At 38.3% G+C, this 17882-nt stretch overlaps 2 protein-coding genes across 5 annotated transcripts in view; one reads left to right on the forward strand and one right to left on the reverse strand.

Annotated features, from left to right (window-relative positions):
- The window catches only part of LOC121943703 (galactosylgalactosylxylosylprotein 3-beta-glucuronosyltransferase 1), an 87173-nt gene extending 83949 nt beyond the window's left edge, over positions 1–3224 (forward strand). For all 3 annotated transcript variants that reach the window (XM_042487288.1, XM_042487289.1, XM_042487290.1), the window contains one exon: positions 70–3224. The gene's annotated coding sequence lies outside the window, so the exon portion shown is untranslated. The remainder of the gene's footprint in view (positions 1–69) is intronic.
- The window catches only part of LOC121943701 (beta-galactosidase-1-like protein 2), a 70312-nt gene that overhangs the window by 39090 nt on the left and 13340 nt on the right, over positions 1–17882 (reverse strand). For both annotated transcript variants that reach the window (XR_006105863.1, XM_042487287.1), the window contains exons 11-19: positions 17238–17318; positions 15155–15261; positions 12479–12625; positions 11931–12002; positions 11468–11546; positions 11250–11337; positions 9089–9203; positions 7362–7478; positions 5657–5752 (exon numbers count right to left, since the gene is read on the reverse strand). Coding sequence is in view for 1 of the 2 variants with exons in the window: in XM_042487287.1 (XP_042343221.1) it covers positions 5666–5752; positions 7362–7478; positions 9089–9203; positions 11250–11337; positions 11468–11546; positions 11931–12002; positions 12479–12625; positions 15155–15261; positions 17238–17318 (893 nt within the window). In the remaining variant the exon portion in view is untranslated. The remainder of the gene's footprint in view (positions 1–5656; positions 5753–7361; positions 7479–9088; positions 9204–11249; positions 11338–11467; positions 11547–11930; positions 12003–12478; positions 12626–15154; positions 15262–17237; positions 17319–17882) is intronic.

Raw genomic sequence — 17882 nt, forward strand, 5'->3', positions numbered from 1 at the left:
AACAGGTTCAATTAACTTAATTAAGGCTTAGCGCTCTTTCTCAGCATATCTTAATCCTTTCTACGGCAGGTGTTTGGCCTTGGACCTACAGAGGAAGAGAACGGCTGAGTCTCTTGATAAGTGCAACCAGCGCTCATGTCTTAATCATCAGAAAAAAAGGAAAAGGGGGCCTTCGAAGGGGAATTTAATCCTCTTGACTGCATCTGACATTTTTAAAATATGGACTAAAACAGTACAAATGTACCATATTAAAGCACAGATTAGTAAAAGTCTGCAGTTATTTGTCAGGTCCACGACTGACATGCAGAAATAAAAGGACACCTCACAGTGTGGATGGACGTGTCCTGCACCTTCACGGTACGATGCCCCGCTGAGGACGACCCAACAAAAGAGACAGCACAATATGACAAGCATACAGCCAGCGGAGGCAAACAAGCAGGTTAAAGAATATCCTTCACCTCAAGAAAAGAAAAAAAAAAAGAAATGTTATATAAAAAAAATGATCTGCACATATAGGGAAAGTCCTCTTGGATTTAAGGACATCATCAGCCTGGATAAAACCACAACTCCAAGGACAAACATGTCTTGTGTGGATTTTCCTTTGAGCAAACATAGCAAGGGAAGGAATGTTCTTTTGATAACTATGAAATGTTTGCTTTAATTTAACTTAATCGGTTCGGGTGTTTAACAAGTACTTGACTTGTTAGTTCAATACTACTGACTCGTACCTGCATTTATTCTTGGGTTATCATTGTTCATTTTACGGTGTCATTAGAATTCACACATTTAAGCCACTCCCCCATACACTTGAAGAAAGACTGCTGTTTGAAACGTACCCCTTTTTGTGTTTAGGATCTACACATAAACATTAAAAAAAAAAACCTTCTTAGCACTTCAAAAATACACAAATTTTATGCTCCATTGTGGCGACATGTGTAAATAGTAATTCAAGAACAGCCAGAGGATTGATGACAAATTTTGACAAACGCATTGTAATTACTGTATTTATATGTAAAAAAAAACAAAAAACAAAGTCTCTTCTCTTTTCCCCCTGAATTCCTCACAACAACACACGGCAAGGCACAGGTTCACTCTAGGTTCAACACATGGAAAGAGTAATAGCACATCACCAATTTCATTTGGTAACTGCAGTTTGTGACACATTCATAAGCAAGAACTTCAAATCAGCTACACGGTAGACTCACTAACGGCGACCTAATTGCCATGTAAGCTTTCATACAAAGTGTCATTTTTGACAACTCAAGTCGTTTTAGAGAGCTAATATTTCCCCTTGTCTATGCACGTTCACGTATCCACGAGCCACCAATTATCAAAGGTCCACTCACTGTGTGCAGAAGAGGGCAGGATGAAACAGCATCAAAGCCAGAGAATCTGATTTGTCAGACAGAATTCCCCAAAATCTAAATTTCGATGCTCAAGCTACATCTGCTGGCTTTTATTACATCTCACCTGAAAAGAGCTGGTATAATTCATGACTATTAAAATAACTCATGCATGGCCCCAAATATTTTGGTTTTTGTTTAAAAAAAATCAGCTTCCATGTATGAAAAACGATAATTCAAGATAAACAAAAGCACAACAAAAATGTATCTTGTTTTTGCTATTGATTTATGCGCCATCCTCAGTACTGTGGATTGATGGTTTCTTTTAGTATAAGTACCCATCTGTTGTATGTTAACTGGATCACAGAAGGGATCCACCGCAGCTCTAACGATATACATCAGCAGCTATGAAGCTGTACAGCTGAACACTGTAACAAAGTTATTCTACACCTCGTATAATAGAATCTCTCCTCTGCTTGATAAATCATCTGTCTAGTGCAATACACAGTGGTGGCTCTTATCTAACATTGCCCGGCAGAAGTAGCTGGAGATAATTCAAACACTGAGCCTCTGCACTGTTGCCAGATTATCTCTGTGCACCCCCCACATCCCACCCACCCCTCCTTTAACACACACACACACACACACACACACACACACACAACCCAAAACACACTGCTGCAGTATGAAAACTTACAAAGACGTTACAGCCTCTCGGGCTCATCAGCCGGGGAAACCGTGTTATTACATATTTCACTTGGAATATGATAAGATTTTCAGACAATGGCTGTATTGTATCTCTTATCGGACTGGCTGTTTTCATTAACTGCATGATATTACACTGCACAGGGATCGGCCATTGAAGATCACTAGGATTTGTTCTAACTCTTCACTTGCCTCCCATTATTTATGAAAAAAATAATCAAATTTAATATATTTATTTATGTATTTATTTCAAGTGTGGATGTGCAATTGAATCATAGCAGTGTTTGCCCTTAAATCTGTATTTTTTCCAAATGCTCTCTCAAAAAAAAGCATGCGCACATACGGTATAGTGTACACATGGATTAACATACAAATCAGTAAAAAAGTTAGAGCTACCAAAACACACACAAACACACACACACACACACACACACACACACACACACACACACACACACACACACTTCTTTATAGCATTGTTATTGATCTAATTTCTACTTGAGAGGTCATTATTGGCTTTTAATCTGAAGGAATGAAACCACCTGAAATGTTTCTAGCAGTGAAACTAATTAAGAGTCCAAATGGAAAAAATGCCAGTGACACAGATTTGAACACTACAGGTTGTCCTGAAATTAAGTATGTTGTATATGATTTACTTTTCAAATGAAACTTAAGTCCCGCTCTTGTGTTTGAGATGTTGCTCCTGTCTGTCCTGTGGCGCACAGGTGGGCATGTGGTTGGACTCTTTGATGTTTCTTTCTGTGGTGTGTCCTGAAGCAGCAGAACTATTCAAAAAGGGCCTCACCTTGAAAGTTACGTAAAGTTACAACTTTGTCCAACAAATTTCTCTGACTTGAGCAGACGACGTATCAAGCAATATCTAATACTCACAAAGAATTAGTCTACTAGAACCAACATACCTATATATCAACTTAAGCAGTGTGGTTTATTCAGTATTTAATGTCAGTTAAAACGAGCATTACCCTCCAAGGGGCTTCTCTAAGGCACAATACACTTTACACACTAAGTCTTCTCTTTTCCTCATCTCCACTGTCATCCCCCCCAGCCTCATGTGATTCACATTTTATGCATGTGACTCTTAAGGTTGTTTATTTGCCACAGCAGTTCTGTCTCAGAGAAAGATGTTAGTTGAATCAAGAGAAATAAATAACTAAGAAGAACCTAACTTGCACTGGAGTGCTGTGTCTGTACACTGAATGTCCGTGCACTGTGTGTTGTGCTACATGTGTTTCTATTATGAGGTCTGATACATTTGATCTGCTTGACACTATGAGTCAATGACAAAGTGGTTCACTTAAAAAATGCTTGCTATTTTCTTGAATTCACAAGTTTTTGCAGCTAATTACTTTCTACATCAGGTTGCACAATGAACACATAAGGATCATCTCAGCTAACAAAGACTTCAGTAGTTAAAGGAACTGAACAGAATTACATTTCTTTTTTTATATGATATTAAAAGATAACTAGCTAGTGAGCCATCTGTTAAACACATGACAAAATCAGTATAAGGAGCCAAATTAGGATCAACAGAAGCATGTGCTAATCTTTTGTAAATGCAGGGTACTTCTTCGTATTTATTTATGCATACACGGAGAGATTTCAGTTGATAGTATTCATGTATTTTACAATAAGTAGGAAACATCCAAGTATGCTAACCAAATCCAACATAATTTAGTCTAGTATTACTGGTGTTAAATTTTGCAAGCACTGTGAATTGTAATTTAAAATCTTTCCAGTTTTCATCCCTTGCATTTCATCTTGAGTCAGATCGACCTTATATAAAGATGGAAGACATCACTGCTTCCCAAAGGTGAGTAAAACATGTCAGTTGTCCCTGGTGGTGGTATCAGCTATACAGCCCACCCCATTAGTGAATAGGACACGGGCCAAACTAAAAATTCAAATCAAAGAGAAAGATGGTTTCTATCATTTTAGGTAGTTTTTATCACCCTGCTGTCTGCTCAAGTGTTTGTTTTTCTAATAAGTTTGGTTTTAATTAGTTATTTCATGCAATAAAAAGGGGATGTGACATCAAGACTGATTACTAAGTGTGCCAGTTGGTGTGCCTGTGTGCCTTGTACAGTGGCTTGTACAGTGGCTGGAAACGCATTGCCCCTCTTATATTATAGTTTATGACTCACACGTGTCGACCATATATTGTTTCTTTTATGCTTTAAACAGGACATGTGTTAAGATTTCATTATTTTAATGCTAGTTTTGTAATGTTTGGTTGTTCAGTTAGCAAAATTTATTGACAGCTCATTTCTACTTCATGAACTTCTTTCTGGTAAAAAACATTTTGAGTTATACGTGAATCTTCACTAACATGTTATACTTCCATCGATAGTCAAAGTTTTAACTCATATAAATATCTGGTACAAATTAGGTCTGTAATTCAGCACCACAGGAAACCTGATTAACGATTAACGTTAAGATTGCCTCTTCATAACAGCTTGTACAATGCCACTTGATTAAAATGCATTACATGTGGCAGCACGACTTCACTTTGGCATCACTCTTTAAAAAAAAACAGAACTGTGATGGTCGCCAGGATGGTTAGCACCACAACACAACAGATGATTTTTCAAAAAAACACTCTTCAAACACAGATTGTGCTCTTGACTTCTCGGCAGGAGCTCACAGCATATCATAAGAAGGTAAATTTGGAAAGCAACCAGTGTTATCCTTCATCAAACAGGCTCCTGGTGTGCAGGATAAATAAAACAGTTCACAGGCTTACGTGGCCTTGGCTTCTGATACAGAGGTCAAACCACCTTTATTAACAGTTCTTTCCCCATAGCATGTCATTTATAAATTAATTTTGTAAAAGGAAGACATTATATTTTAACAGTTTATTACGACCCACCACAGCCCCATGCTCTCAAATTATCAGCACCATGGTCTCAAATGAATGCAGGCTAATGGTGCTGTTACAAAATATAACAGAAAAGATTCAACAGAATGTCACAAATAAGGTCTCTAGCCATTGTTGTCTTCTGATAGGACACTAAATCTCACATTCATTCACAGGACACCCTTAAAACTTGGTATTTCCCTCGGATAAGTGTTTCAGGACAGAGTTTTTCCAGTATAATGTTATGTTGGTCATTTTGAGCATTTATCAACAGTCAGGTAAAAGTCAATTGAAAATATGCACAGAAGTCTAGTCAAGGTTGCAGCTGTGCTGCAGCACAAAGAGCAAATATCAAAGCGTACCTTCCTGAAAAAATAAAAAATCACCTTTGTGTCAAGTTACAGTTAGACGTGAGGTCTGTGGGTTTCATTTTTGGTTAAACTTAAAATATGATTAATTAACAACTTTTTAGGTCATGGTTTTTCTAGCTTATTAAAAAATGAAAACCCAATGTGAACCGACAAGAACGGCACACAACACTCTGCGTGACACAGGACACAAGGCACCACTCCCTGGGTGAAATATTTTAGGGAGTCCTTTTCACTGACAAGTGTCACTTTAGAGTGTTGCTGGTCCAAGCCAGGCATCGGCACCCGAGTAGACAAATCTCGCAGCAATTGCCTCGGATGTGTCCACAACACTTATTCTCCCATCATCTACCCTCCCCTCTCACCTCCTGTCCTCACTGGACATCAACAGTCATGCCATAGTCCGGGCTGCGGGCGAACTGAATCTTGCCATCTGTTTCCTGCTCTTCAAACACTATGACCTGTAATAAAGCAAAAATACCAGCTTAGTGGAGGTCATGAGAGGACAGTGAGAGTGGGTAGTTGGACACTCACATCAGTATATGCACAGAAAAGAAAGCTATGGTTAGCAGGCGAAACAGAAAGTGCTCCTGAGTTCAACAACATCAAAGATACAGGGTGATGACAATCTGTAGCTGTATACTGAAACTTTTGACCTGCGATGTGCTTTTAGACTGGCGTATTAGTGGAAGTGGGAAGCATGTGACCTGTACATCGGCCACATGTGTGCACAGACTGAAAGACCTTAAAGTACCTAAAACCAGTGAATACTGAGACATGAATGATAACAGATGGACTGTATGAGTATTCATTGTGCAAAAGTTCAGTTCAAACACAAGTACACACAGACCTGAAATGATTTCTTTATTTTTGTGGTAAATTATTTTAGTGAAAAACGCCAAACATATGCCTCTTTAAGCTTCCTGGTGCAAGGATTTTATGCTCTTTTAACTTTGTGAATATATAATATTTTGGGTTTTGGATTATTGTTCAGACAAAACAAGACATTTGAAAATGTCATCTTTGGGCTCTGGGAAACAATGATGGCCATTTGCCATTATCTTGTAACATTTTACAAACAAGTGAACAGTTCATAAAGAATTTAGTCTGAGGATCAATCGGTAATGAAAAGCGTGTGGCTAAATTTGGTTACTATTTCAAGGATATCTCTGCAAACCTTTTAGAGTTTTGGATGGACTTTTAGGATAAAATTGGTAGAGGTATCATCAGTACTGGGATATAGTATGTGTATGAAGAAATGAATATGCCCAGAAGAATAAATACTGTATGTACATGTTGTACCAAGAAGTCCAAGAAAATGATTTTTTTTGTCAACTCTTTGATGACATATTAAGAGTGAAAACTACACACCAAAAAGTTCCTCCATGGCCTATGACCTAACTGTTTACTTTATCACTACATCAGGATGTCGTCAGATAACAGACACTTATATTTAATGCTTTTTTAGACCTGTTCCCAGATCATTTTTAACCAAAATTTCAGACAGATCATCATTATCTTACTCAAGCATTGCAAGTAAGCATGAAGTTAAGAAGTATATGGTCCCATGCAGAGGAAGGTTTTATGTAGACATATGGTTATTACAGTGAGTTGGGTTAATCTACAATTTGTAAGTATGAAATAAAAAAGGCAGCAACAGATTCAATAGTAGGTTTAAAGATATGCAACATCAGAAATGTGCACTTTCACACAGAAGAGCTTGACTCTATTTGGCAAATAAGACCTCCAACATTCAAAATGGAGACTATTTAATGACTTTTAAGGTCCAATATTTAAACAATATTATATTAATTAACACATGTTAAGATTTGTTTTTAATATCCACTAAAATAACAAACACACAGAACTTGAAGACATCCTTTGTAAAAGGTAAACAAGTGTTTCTGTGCAGAGTACATTACTACTGATCATCAGATCGTTGATGCCTCCAATAAGCAGCATGAATAAATTAATGTATTAAAAAAACAATATTTTTTAAAAACGCATCAGAAATCATCATCAGATTTTTTTTTCTAATTTAATTAAATCTTTTTTTTTTTAAGTCTGTACCTGGTTGTCCCCCCTGTGAAGCCAGGGCCCTGGGACATAGAGAGTTTGCTGAGGACCAATGGACCAGTAGCGTCCCAGATTCTTGCCGTTGATAAACACAACACCTTTGCTCCAGCCCTGTGAACACAAACACTGACTGTTCACCGTGACAACAGGAAGGTTCAGCCAATTAAATACTGATGGGTAAAGAGACAGAAACATGCTGAAGACTACCAACAACACGTGGCAAGCCTTCCTTTCTAATACGATTTGCATTTTTTTACTTAACACATCCTACGCTGTTGTTAATTGCAGCTCTCAGCTTCTCTGCATCCAACCGTTTTGCAATGAGCTTCAGCAATGGAAAACTGAGAAAGTTAAAAGCTTAATAAAACCTAAGAAATAGACAGCATAACAGGGGGGTAAAATGCCACTTATCCAGTCAATAACTACATTATGTGGTATTGCATTAAAATTGAATAATCATCATCAGTAAAGAGCCTTTTAAGATGTTTTCTGTTCTCACTAATGAAATAATTGGATTGTGAAACTATATTAATAACTATAAGTGAGCTAGCACTCCATAAAGCTTCTCAGACAGCTATTTCTCTGGGTATAAATTAATATTATTCATTATTATGTATTAAGTAAGGACTAATTTAGTAAAAATAATGACCAATCCAAAGTATATTATAATTTTTAAGTCTTTCTGAAGGAGGTATATTAAAGGTCCCATATTGTAAAAGTCAGATTTCCATCTGTTTTTTTTTTTTGTTTTGTTTGATTTTTAAACAATCAAGCAGGTATATACAGTAAAAAGTGTGAAAGTATCAAAATGCTCAAATGACAGCGAAATGCTGGCAGTCCATATACACAAAGTGGTTGCAATGATGGTGCACAGATGCTGAGAGTGCAGATGTAGAAGACCCAGAAGCACTAGCCAATCAGAGCAGACTGTGCTTTTTTAGGGGGGGCTTAAAGAGACAGGCACTACAGTGGAACATTTCAGACAAAGGGTGAATACAGGTGTTTTCAGGCAGACAGTATGAGAAAAATAATGTGTTTCATGAGCATTAAAGATTGTAAACATCTCCTAATAGAAACCCCAAATACAATAATGAACCTGAAAATGTGCATAATATGGGACCTTTAACGAATAATCTTGTAAGCTACGTGTAAATAATTAAGATTAATTGAAAGATACAAATAAATTCACACTGAATCGGAATTCCTGGTGTCAAAATTCCTTCCAGATATACAAAGGAGAGATTGTATGTTGCGTATGAGATGGAAATAGCTTCCTGCATCAGAACGGTGTGAATAAATGTCAGTCCTACAGTACCAAAATTGCCTGGCCAAAAGCTTAGGTAATAATACCTTACTGAAACAATATACTACACAGCGCTTTGAAGTATTTAAATTGTCTATGAAAATGTCAACTGCTTGCTTTCTTGTCATCTAAAGGAAAGGGAGTAAAACACAACATTTATATTTGTTTTAAGAAATTGCTTAACTTGATCTTTTGTAACTTTCATTTTTATTGGGAATCTATAAGAAGTTAGGCGATAAAACCCAAACACCATTCTATTAAATAAAACAGCCCTGTGCCAAATACTTCCCTTTTTTATGTTCCATTTTTGGTTGAGATTTTGTCAAAGAGGTATTGAATACACTTATTGTCAGTTTCTGAGTCTGCAGTTCATGGTGCCGCTGTACTGGCTTGCAGGGCCGCAGGCTGTTCTACTCACAGGGAGCTTGATGAAGGTGTCTTTAGGAAAACTGTTCACATAGAATCTGGCCTGGAAAAACCCTGGGAAGGAGGACCGCTGACGCATCGACATCCAGTGGCCTGAACTTTCAAGTCTGTGAAAAGGAGAGTACATTGCATTTTCATTTTGCACAGATTCCAATTTCTGCATACTTTGTGTTTCATGATATGAAAGCACAAATCTCGCTTCTCACAATAGTGTTTTTTTTGGATCAAGTCTGCTGCCATTTTTCCTCACAAACTTGGCTTTTAGGTGCTCAAACAGCTGTACATAGTGTATCATAACATTCACTTTGGACACGGATGGCAGGGGAAACATTCAGCATCACTATTTTCTTTTAAGAATACGTTATGGTTTGCCTCTAAGTAAATTCAAAAGGTCACCATGATAGATGAAAAATTCCTTCCTTGGTTATACTTTTTTAGTGTTCACTCATACAGAGCTTCGGGCCTTGACATTTTCAAGATGGTGCTGATGTGAGAGAAATTCAATTTTTTAGTACATCAGGGTAAACCCTAAAATGATTTAAAAACACTTGTAGATAGTCAACAGAGTACAAATATAAACTTCTAAAGAAACTAGAAGGTCAGCTAATCCTAGTGACCTTTAATGTTTATTATCTGTTCAGCAAATACGAGTTGCATACAGGAGGTGACCAATTCTGAATATCAGCAAATATGTGGGCGGGAAGGGTTGAGGAAGAGGTTTGACTCCAATCTGCAGGTAAAAAGGCATTATTATGTTGTAATATGGAAACATAATGAGGGGGGTGCATTTGCTCTGGGTCCTGCCAAAAGGATCTCTCACTATGTTGCAGATTGGCAAAAGATATTTTACATCTAAGACAGCCTTTGGCATCCAGCAATTTTTAACCTGTCGCCAATTCACTCACACCATCTTACTTTAATCTACAGCACAGCAGTCCATCCATTTGCATGTACTGGCAGGGTTTCAACGAGCAGTTATATCAAGCTAAGTGTCTCAGTATTAACTCAAAGACCTTGACAGAACTTTGGTAGACAGATTATAGTATTTAATAACTCTCCTTTTAAGGGTTTATTTATGTTAGGGTGACCAATAAATGTAGAGTGTATACACTGGTTTCATTTAGTCTTATCCTTATTGTAGTCACATGGAGCTTAAAGGGACAGTTAGTCCCACATTAAAAATATATATATAATTTTCCTCTCAACTGCAGAGCTATTTATCAGTCTAGATTTTTTTGAGAAATGTCTGCCTTCTCCACAAATTAATGGAACTAGACGGCATTCGGCTTGCGATGCTCCAAGTGCCAAACAAATGCAATTGAAAAACTCAGCAGCAATGTCTCTTTTCATAAATCATTACCCAGTTACACAAAACAATCTACAGACCTTGTTGTGAACAGTTTCATTTAGAAACTATTTTCTTTCGATCAAACTACACCCGCCAACCGCATGGCCATGCTGAGGAAAGCGTCCATCTACTCATGGATGAGAGGCTCGTGCTTGTTACAGCACAAGTTGTAAACAGAGCTATAATGTTAGCTAAATCAGTAATGCTGGGTGAGCAAGCAGTAGATGTGCGCTTCCTTCCTTCCATTATATTTGAGAGACGGCAGACATCTATGCAGTCAATATTTCCAATACTTGGGAACTCCATCCAAAACAATCAAATAGTGCTAAATAGATAAATAGTGCTACAGGTAGGAAGAAAATTATGTATTTTTGATTTAGACATGATTTGTCCCTTTAAATTAGTCTGAACTCTGCTAGTACTGTGCATTTTTAACAACATGTACTGTTACCCTTTATTTTAACAAAATCAACACTAGATTGATCTATCTTAGCAACTAAAAAGGTAAAAGGTTTCTCATTATGCTGAGCACTGAGAATGTTGGTTACAGTACAGATCTTAACTGACTGACAGTTAACTAATAACTAACTAATCTACCTGCTGTTATGCTTATGAATGAACATGGTAAACATGAGATGCTGAATTGGAAGGCTGTTTTCTGATATCTGCATTTTGCCATCATGTTCCCATTCTAATTGTGTTATGCAGGGAGATAATCAGCTGGATTGAATCAGGAGCAGGCAAGCTTAATGACAGAGAAACACAAACATGGAGGGAAACTGGATAATAATTGAAAGACACGAACCTGTTTACAAAGCCAGGCTTCATATCCAGACTGTGAATAATGAAGTCACGGAGGGGGCGTTTGTTCAGCTCGATATCTCCTACAAGACCTGAAAGGTGAGTCAAAGCAGTTGTAAGTTTTTTTTATGGATCTTAAAACACTGTTAATTAATTAGTAAGGTGTTTAATGAAAAAGATCATTTGGAAGGTCTTAAGTTGACTGGAACATCTTCAGTGTACCTTTGCGCTGCTCGTCCAGCGTTTTACCATAATTCACTCTTCCACAGTTCTCCACCAGCAGACTTAAAGTTCTTTTTCCCTTCAGTGGAAAAATACATAAAACACAGGAGGCATAACTGAAATACAGCAAAATCCCTCAGTGAAAAGAGTTTACAAAGAAACAAAGGAGTAAAAAATTCCTTTCAGCTGCTCCATCTTTAGTAATTGATCAGGGCCGATCAGAGTCTGCACTTTTCTGTGAGGCTGAAGTTGACTTTTCAAATTTGTTGAGATAAGCAGTTGTTTAAAGGTTTGCTGTTGGCTTAATGCTGGGACCTTGATGCCAAAAACATCTATCGTCATCCCCTAAAGCTTTCACATGCTGGTAAATATTAAAAAAACTACATGCTTTTGAAAGTAGCTAACAGCAGACTGGGTCTTAACTACATAAGGAAGGACACACACACAAAAACACACAAGGTACCTTCCCATCGGGGAGTGCAAGTTCTTGTGTCTTATAATCCAGAACACCGACAAAACGTTTGTCCACAAAAACCTTGAAAGAAAAGGAAAATATAAATGTTCTGAAAACTGAAAACATGACACATCTGAAGCCATTCTAACCATTTGTGTTGCTAATGTGGCGTCTATCCAAATACAAACAGAGAGAAAAGGCTCAGCAGGGGCACCAAACACAACACATACTGCATCACAATGAGATGTCTCCACCATGAAATAACCTTAACACCTGCACTAAACATTCATGCGTTTGTCTTCACATTACATTCAGTTTTTCACAGGATTTTTTGGACATCGACTTTTAAGAACTTCAGGCTCCTCTGAATGTTTGACATTAACACCAGAGCAACTGGTTGCAGCCTGAGCTTGTTAATTGTTCTCCACAAGTACACACTGATCAGAGGTGTGATTTCTAACAGATGACAGCTTTCTACATGCAAATGTTCTCACAAAGGAAAGTGTAAATGTGTGATTGTGAGTGCACTGTGTCGGCGTCTGTCTTCCTGACTTTACCAGAGCTCTGTCTCTGATGTTGTTCTTCGAGTAGAGGGTTCCTTCGCTGGTGATGGCGGTCTCGTACAGCGTGTAGCCATAAGACTGACCGTTGTTATTGTTGACAGGGAGATTCTCCATGTTCACTGGTCTCTCTGACTTAAAAGGCTTAAAAAATATGCAAAGAAGACAGACACAAGGTTTGGTGCTCATACAGTGTACCTTTAAAATCAGGGATTTAAACAGAATTCCCACACATTTTCATGGACAAAATTTCAAAACTTTTCCATGACTTTTTAAGGACCCAAATTATTGGGTCCTTTTTACTTGCCCAACTTGCCTGGCATTTTTTTTTTTTTTAGCTTTTCCATTACCATGGGAACCCTGTTTAAATGTGCTACAGCAATTGGTGCTTGGGTTATAGAAGACTCTTATTTTAAAATGGTTCCATTAAGTTCACTGTATTTAAAGTGAACCCACTATCTCAGGACCACTCTCAATGCAAATGGGATCTTATGATTCCTGCTGCACAATCTCCCACTCTCAAGATGGCATCACCCGAAGTGATGATTTATCAAACCTAATGAAGCTTTCCTGTTTGGTGTTCAGAGCAATTCTTTTATTCAGCAGCATTCTTTTGCATACCCTCGGGAGGTGCATTATGCACTCTTCACGAGACAATAAACACTCGCTGCTGTGACACGATTAACCACGTACCTCCAAACACACATATACAATATCAAACTCAGACATCCCACTCAGTCTCTCTGAATCTCTGAAGAGAAAACACTCTTTTTGAAACGCGGCCGTGTGACTGGTCAGGGGCAAAGTAATTGTCGTCTCAGAGGGAAGCAAATTATTGCGACGGGGAGTGAATAATTAATGTTGTAAGCGACCGCCAGACGTACTACATCTGGTTTGAATATAAATGCCCCTGAAGAGCATGGTGTTAACTCGACTGGTGGACATGAAAGCAAACAGACATGATGACACTCTCCAAACAGGTTTTAAAACTGGTCTTTTGGCAAGAGGAGATTTTCTGTTCTCTGTTCATGTTTTATTTCCACAACAACAACCTGCTTTACAGTCATAAAGCTTCATACAGTTGGTTACTGCCGTCCCCGAGCAGGACGCTAGTGCAGTTAGGAGAGACTGTCTTGCTCAGGGGGACCTCATCAGCAGTTGCTCATTAAGAAGGGGGTATTACTCATTTTCTTTTCTTAGGAGATCAAGCTGGTGGTGGACCATGGCTTCAAGCTCACTTCTCTCACTTTCACAATACCACAGCTCATCTGCCTTACTTTGTGATTTTCAAAGACTCAGTTAAGATTTTTCAAATTGTCTTTATAATCAAGAAATAACATGATTCTGTATGGGGGTGGTTTATATATTAGAGGAACATGTGCTGTATATTTGTTCTGCTATAATTTGGATAAACCAAATGACATATTGGAAGATGTGCGGAGAGCTTCCTAGTTTACTTTACATATAATAATGTTTTATAAGAACACACTAATCAAAACCCACTCAACTAAATAAAAATATGAAAGTGACAACGGAGATTTACTTTAAGTACTAATGTGGACACCAAAGATTAGTGTCACCAATTCAGCATTAGAACCAGTGTCTCTCCTTCTGTTTCTGAGACGAGATGTTGAGTAATGGCCAGAAAAGTATTTCTGCAGAACATTTTAATGTCACAGTGAAGCTGAACTGTGACCTTTTGGATAAAAATGGCATCACATCATCATTTTATCCTATTAGACATTTGTGTGAAATGTAATCATAATTAGTATATGAATTCTTGATTTATGGCCAAAAACATTTTGTGAGGTCACAGTGACCTCAACCTTTGGCCACCAAATTCTGTTTAGTTCACCCTTGAGTCTAAGTGGACTTTGTGCCAAATTTAAGGAAATTCCCTAAAGGCATTCTTGAAATATCACATTTCTGAGAATAAAGAAGGACGCAAGCTCACGGTGACCTTGGACTTTGACCACCAAAAATATAATCAGTTCATCTTTGAGTCCAAGTGGACATTTTTTCCAAATTGCCAAGAAATTTCCTCAAGGAGTTCTTGTGTTCTTGTGATATCGTGTTCATGAGAGTATGATGTACAACCAAAAAAAATGAATGCCTCTGGCCTCGGTTATTGCTGGTAAAGAGGCATAAATAACAAAGTTGACAGGTACAAGTTCACAGGTGACTACTATAACCTAATGCTGGGGTTGTTTCGATCATTTCATATCATAAGCTGCTAACAAATTATAATAACTACTAGTAATAGGTAGATTAGCAGATTTAAAATGTCACAATCAGGGCTAGCAGAGATGCTGGCATATGTAATGTGAGCTTTTGCTACTCTAACTGTAGGTACAAATACACCTGTCCTCAGGCTAGCACAGTCTTAGGGAATCACTGTCGAGAATCTCTTGTGCTATGCAAGGCTCTTCGAGCAGGGGAATACATTTTTAAGAAGTGCACAGACCACAACAGGCTGCACATCCGCATAATACACAGCAAATTCTCCTTGAGTTTATTTGATTGGCTTTTGTGTATTAACTATGCATTAAATAATTCATGTATTACTGCTGTCTGTCAACAACCCTCTGACTATGTTTTGAGCAACGCTACACGGATGATGTTTATTATTTCTCTGCCTCCAATTTTGGCACTCTCTGTGTGTCTGTAGCTTACCTTGTCAGTGAAATGCAGGCTGTCCCACAGAGACAGGTGCTGCTGGATGACAACAGGCTGGTACGCTCTCCTCTCTCGTTGAGAGGGCAGTTCAGGGAGAGGCTGGGCTGAAAAACAAGGAGGAAAAATGGTGATGCAGTCTGTATGTCTGTATAAAAATATTTTTCCCTTTGTTAATTATTTTTATTTATTTCCCCCGCCAGATACAAACACGTCCAAACCAACCGTCTACAGGAATTTTATAGATGATGTTCACATTGCCCACATTTATACATTTATACTATACATTCTCAAGCATATGCAAATTTGGTCAGAGGATTTAAAAATTGATTTTTCTGAAATTTAGAGAAAGCTCTCGCAAGAGCAAAAGCCCGTAGATCTACATATATCACATCCATGAGAAAGAAAGAGTGAGGCTGAAGGGGGCTGCTGTGTAAATTGCAAGCCATGTTAAGCCTGAAAGCAAACTAACGCAATGTTTTGGGTACAGCTGGTGCTTCAAAAAGTAGGATGATTTATTAACATTTGGCCTGCTTAAGTTTAACCTGCAAAAGAATTCACTAAAACACACAAAAAATCAACTGGACCTTCCTCTGGGCTATTAAATGCTAGCTTATGAATAGCTCAATACTAATCATAAATGTGGCCCGTCCTTTGAAAACTGCTTTTATGCACCTTGGGTGAGCCATTTGCCCTCCACAGCAGCATCCAGCTTCTGCTCCCTGTTGCAAAACACTCTCTTTACAACAATTAACAGTGGTTGCCCATGCCCTCTCACTGCTTTTAAAGGTGTTAAAGCATGCAGAGCCACCCGCAGTCCCTCTGGAAAAGGCTTGACAGCATTCTCTTATCACCAAGTGGTAACAGCTGGATCTCTTAAGGAAGGCTTCAAGTATAACGGCCAACATTTTTCTCCTAAGTGGCTTTCTACAACACTTTGAAGCCAGTGCTTTCGATGGTCTATATAATATGTCATATCTAAGAGAAGAACGTACATTGGTAAGACATTTCTATGTAACAGATTTGGATTTTTCTCACAACAAAGCCCATATTATCCTAAATTAACCATGTAATCTTGTACAAAAGAGTGAGTAGCCATTTTTATACAGAGATTACACTAGAGATTGTGTTGCTGGGGGGAACAACAAGCTGGTAGGGTTCAAATTTGACTTTCTTCTCGAATGAAAACATAAAATCATAAACTGGCACCATCAATTGTGATCTGACATACAATAAGTGCACAGACAGACTGTGTAGTCCAGATATATGTGTAGCTGATTAAAGATTTTACAGTGTGTTTTTGCAATTCTTGACAGCTTTGTAATAATAAAACAAACCCCAAAGCATGTATGTCACAGGTGTATCAAGTAGATCAAGTCAGACTTTCGACAGATCAGCCTGAAACCGTACCATGTTATGCAAAACCACAAAACCACAGGGCAAAGAGTAACTGACACAATGTACATGATTTGACAAAGAATAACATATCAAAACGATCTAATTAAAGAAAGAGGTCATGCGTTTGTAGTTGCTAAGCAGAAACAAAAAGCCTTTTCTCAGACTTACTCCCATATCCAGGCCACTGCTCATTGTTCAGCAGACTACAAAACATAAGGATGAATCACGCAAAGGCAGGCTTTCAAACTATCTTCAATCACCACAACTCTGGGAAAATTATTACTTTGTTGTGCTGGATTCAATCCCAGATTGCCAAAAGCTACATTTTCAGTCCTGGCCACAAAACACTTGAGACTTCTGCCCCCAACCACAAACCCTTGTTTTACAAATAGAGAAAACTGCATAAGCAATAAACATGACACAAAGGCCTAGTATGTAATTTTCACAATGGCGGTAATTGGGGGTCTTTGACTTGGGCAGAGATCTCAAACACATCCACAAACACACACACACACGAACCCATATCTAATCCGTGCTTGTAATCATATGCAAAGTTATCCTACTTTAGCCAAAAGAGAGCAGGTTCTACAAGGAGAATTAACTTAAGTGGGGAGATGAAAGGAAAGGGAGAGAAAGAGAGACAGAAGATGCGGGGCCCGACTCAGCAACAACACACGACACTCACTGTGGTAGTGGCTGAATAAATTCCTCAGAAGATGGTACTTGGTGGTGTAATCCCCAGCCTCGGATAATGGAGCATCGTAATCTGAAAGATAATGCGCTATCAGAACAGCAGGCTCGGGAGCCGGAGAGAGGCAGGGATGCCTCTTACCGTGGCAGATGCTTTCACTGTGCTCCCCTATCAAACATCTTGAGACAGCAGCGGGCTGAGACACATTTTGGGTTATCTTGACAGAAAACTGAGGCTTTTTGAGGGGAAAAAAGGTAAAAGGCATTTAGAGGAGTAAACACAGGTATGACGCCTGCTCAAGGTCAGAGGTGGTCTTCCCTTCGGGGGAGTGGTTTTTTTTTTAGAATTCTCCTCTTTTCTCGAGAACGAGGTCATTACAATGTTAAGTACCCTGGAGGAGGATATAAAACCCATTGTACCATCTTTAATTTACATTTCCCATGCATTTTATTAGGTAATGAATTCATTAATGCGTACTGCATATTCAAAATTTAAAACAGCTGAAGGTCAGAGGCTCAGGAGTAGGGATAGCGCCATCTACAGACATTTCAAACACCCTATCATGTTTTTATCTGTTTTTAAACAGATACTTACTGACTGTATTCTAAGAAGCTTATTGTTTGATGATTATGTGCAATC

Source organism: Plectropomus leopardus, chromosome 5, assembly GCF_008729295.1.
Source record: "Plectropomus leopardus isolate mb chromosome 5, YSFRI_Pleo_2.0, whole genome shotgun sequence".
NCBI lineage: Eukaryota > Metazoa > Chordata > Actinopteri > Perciformes > Serranidae > Plectropomus > Plectropomus leopardus.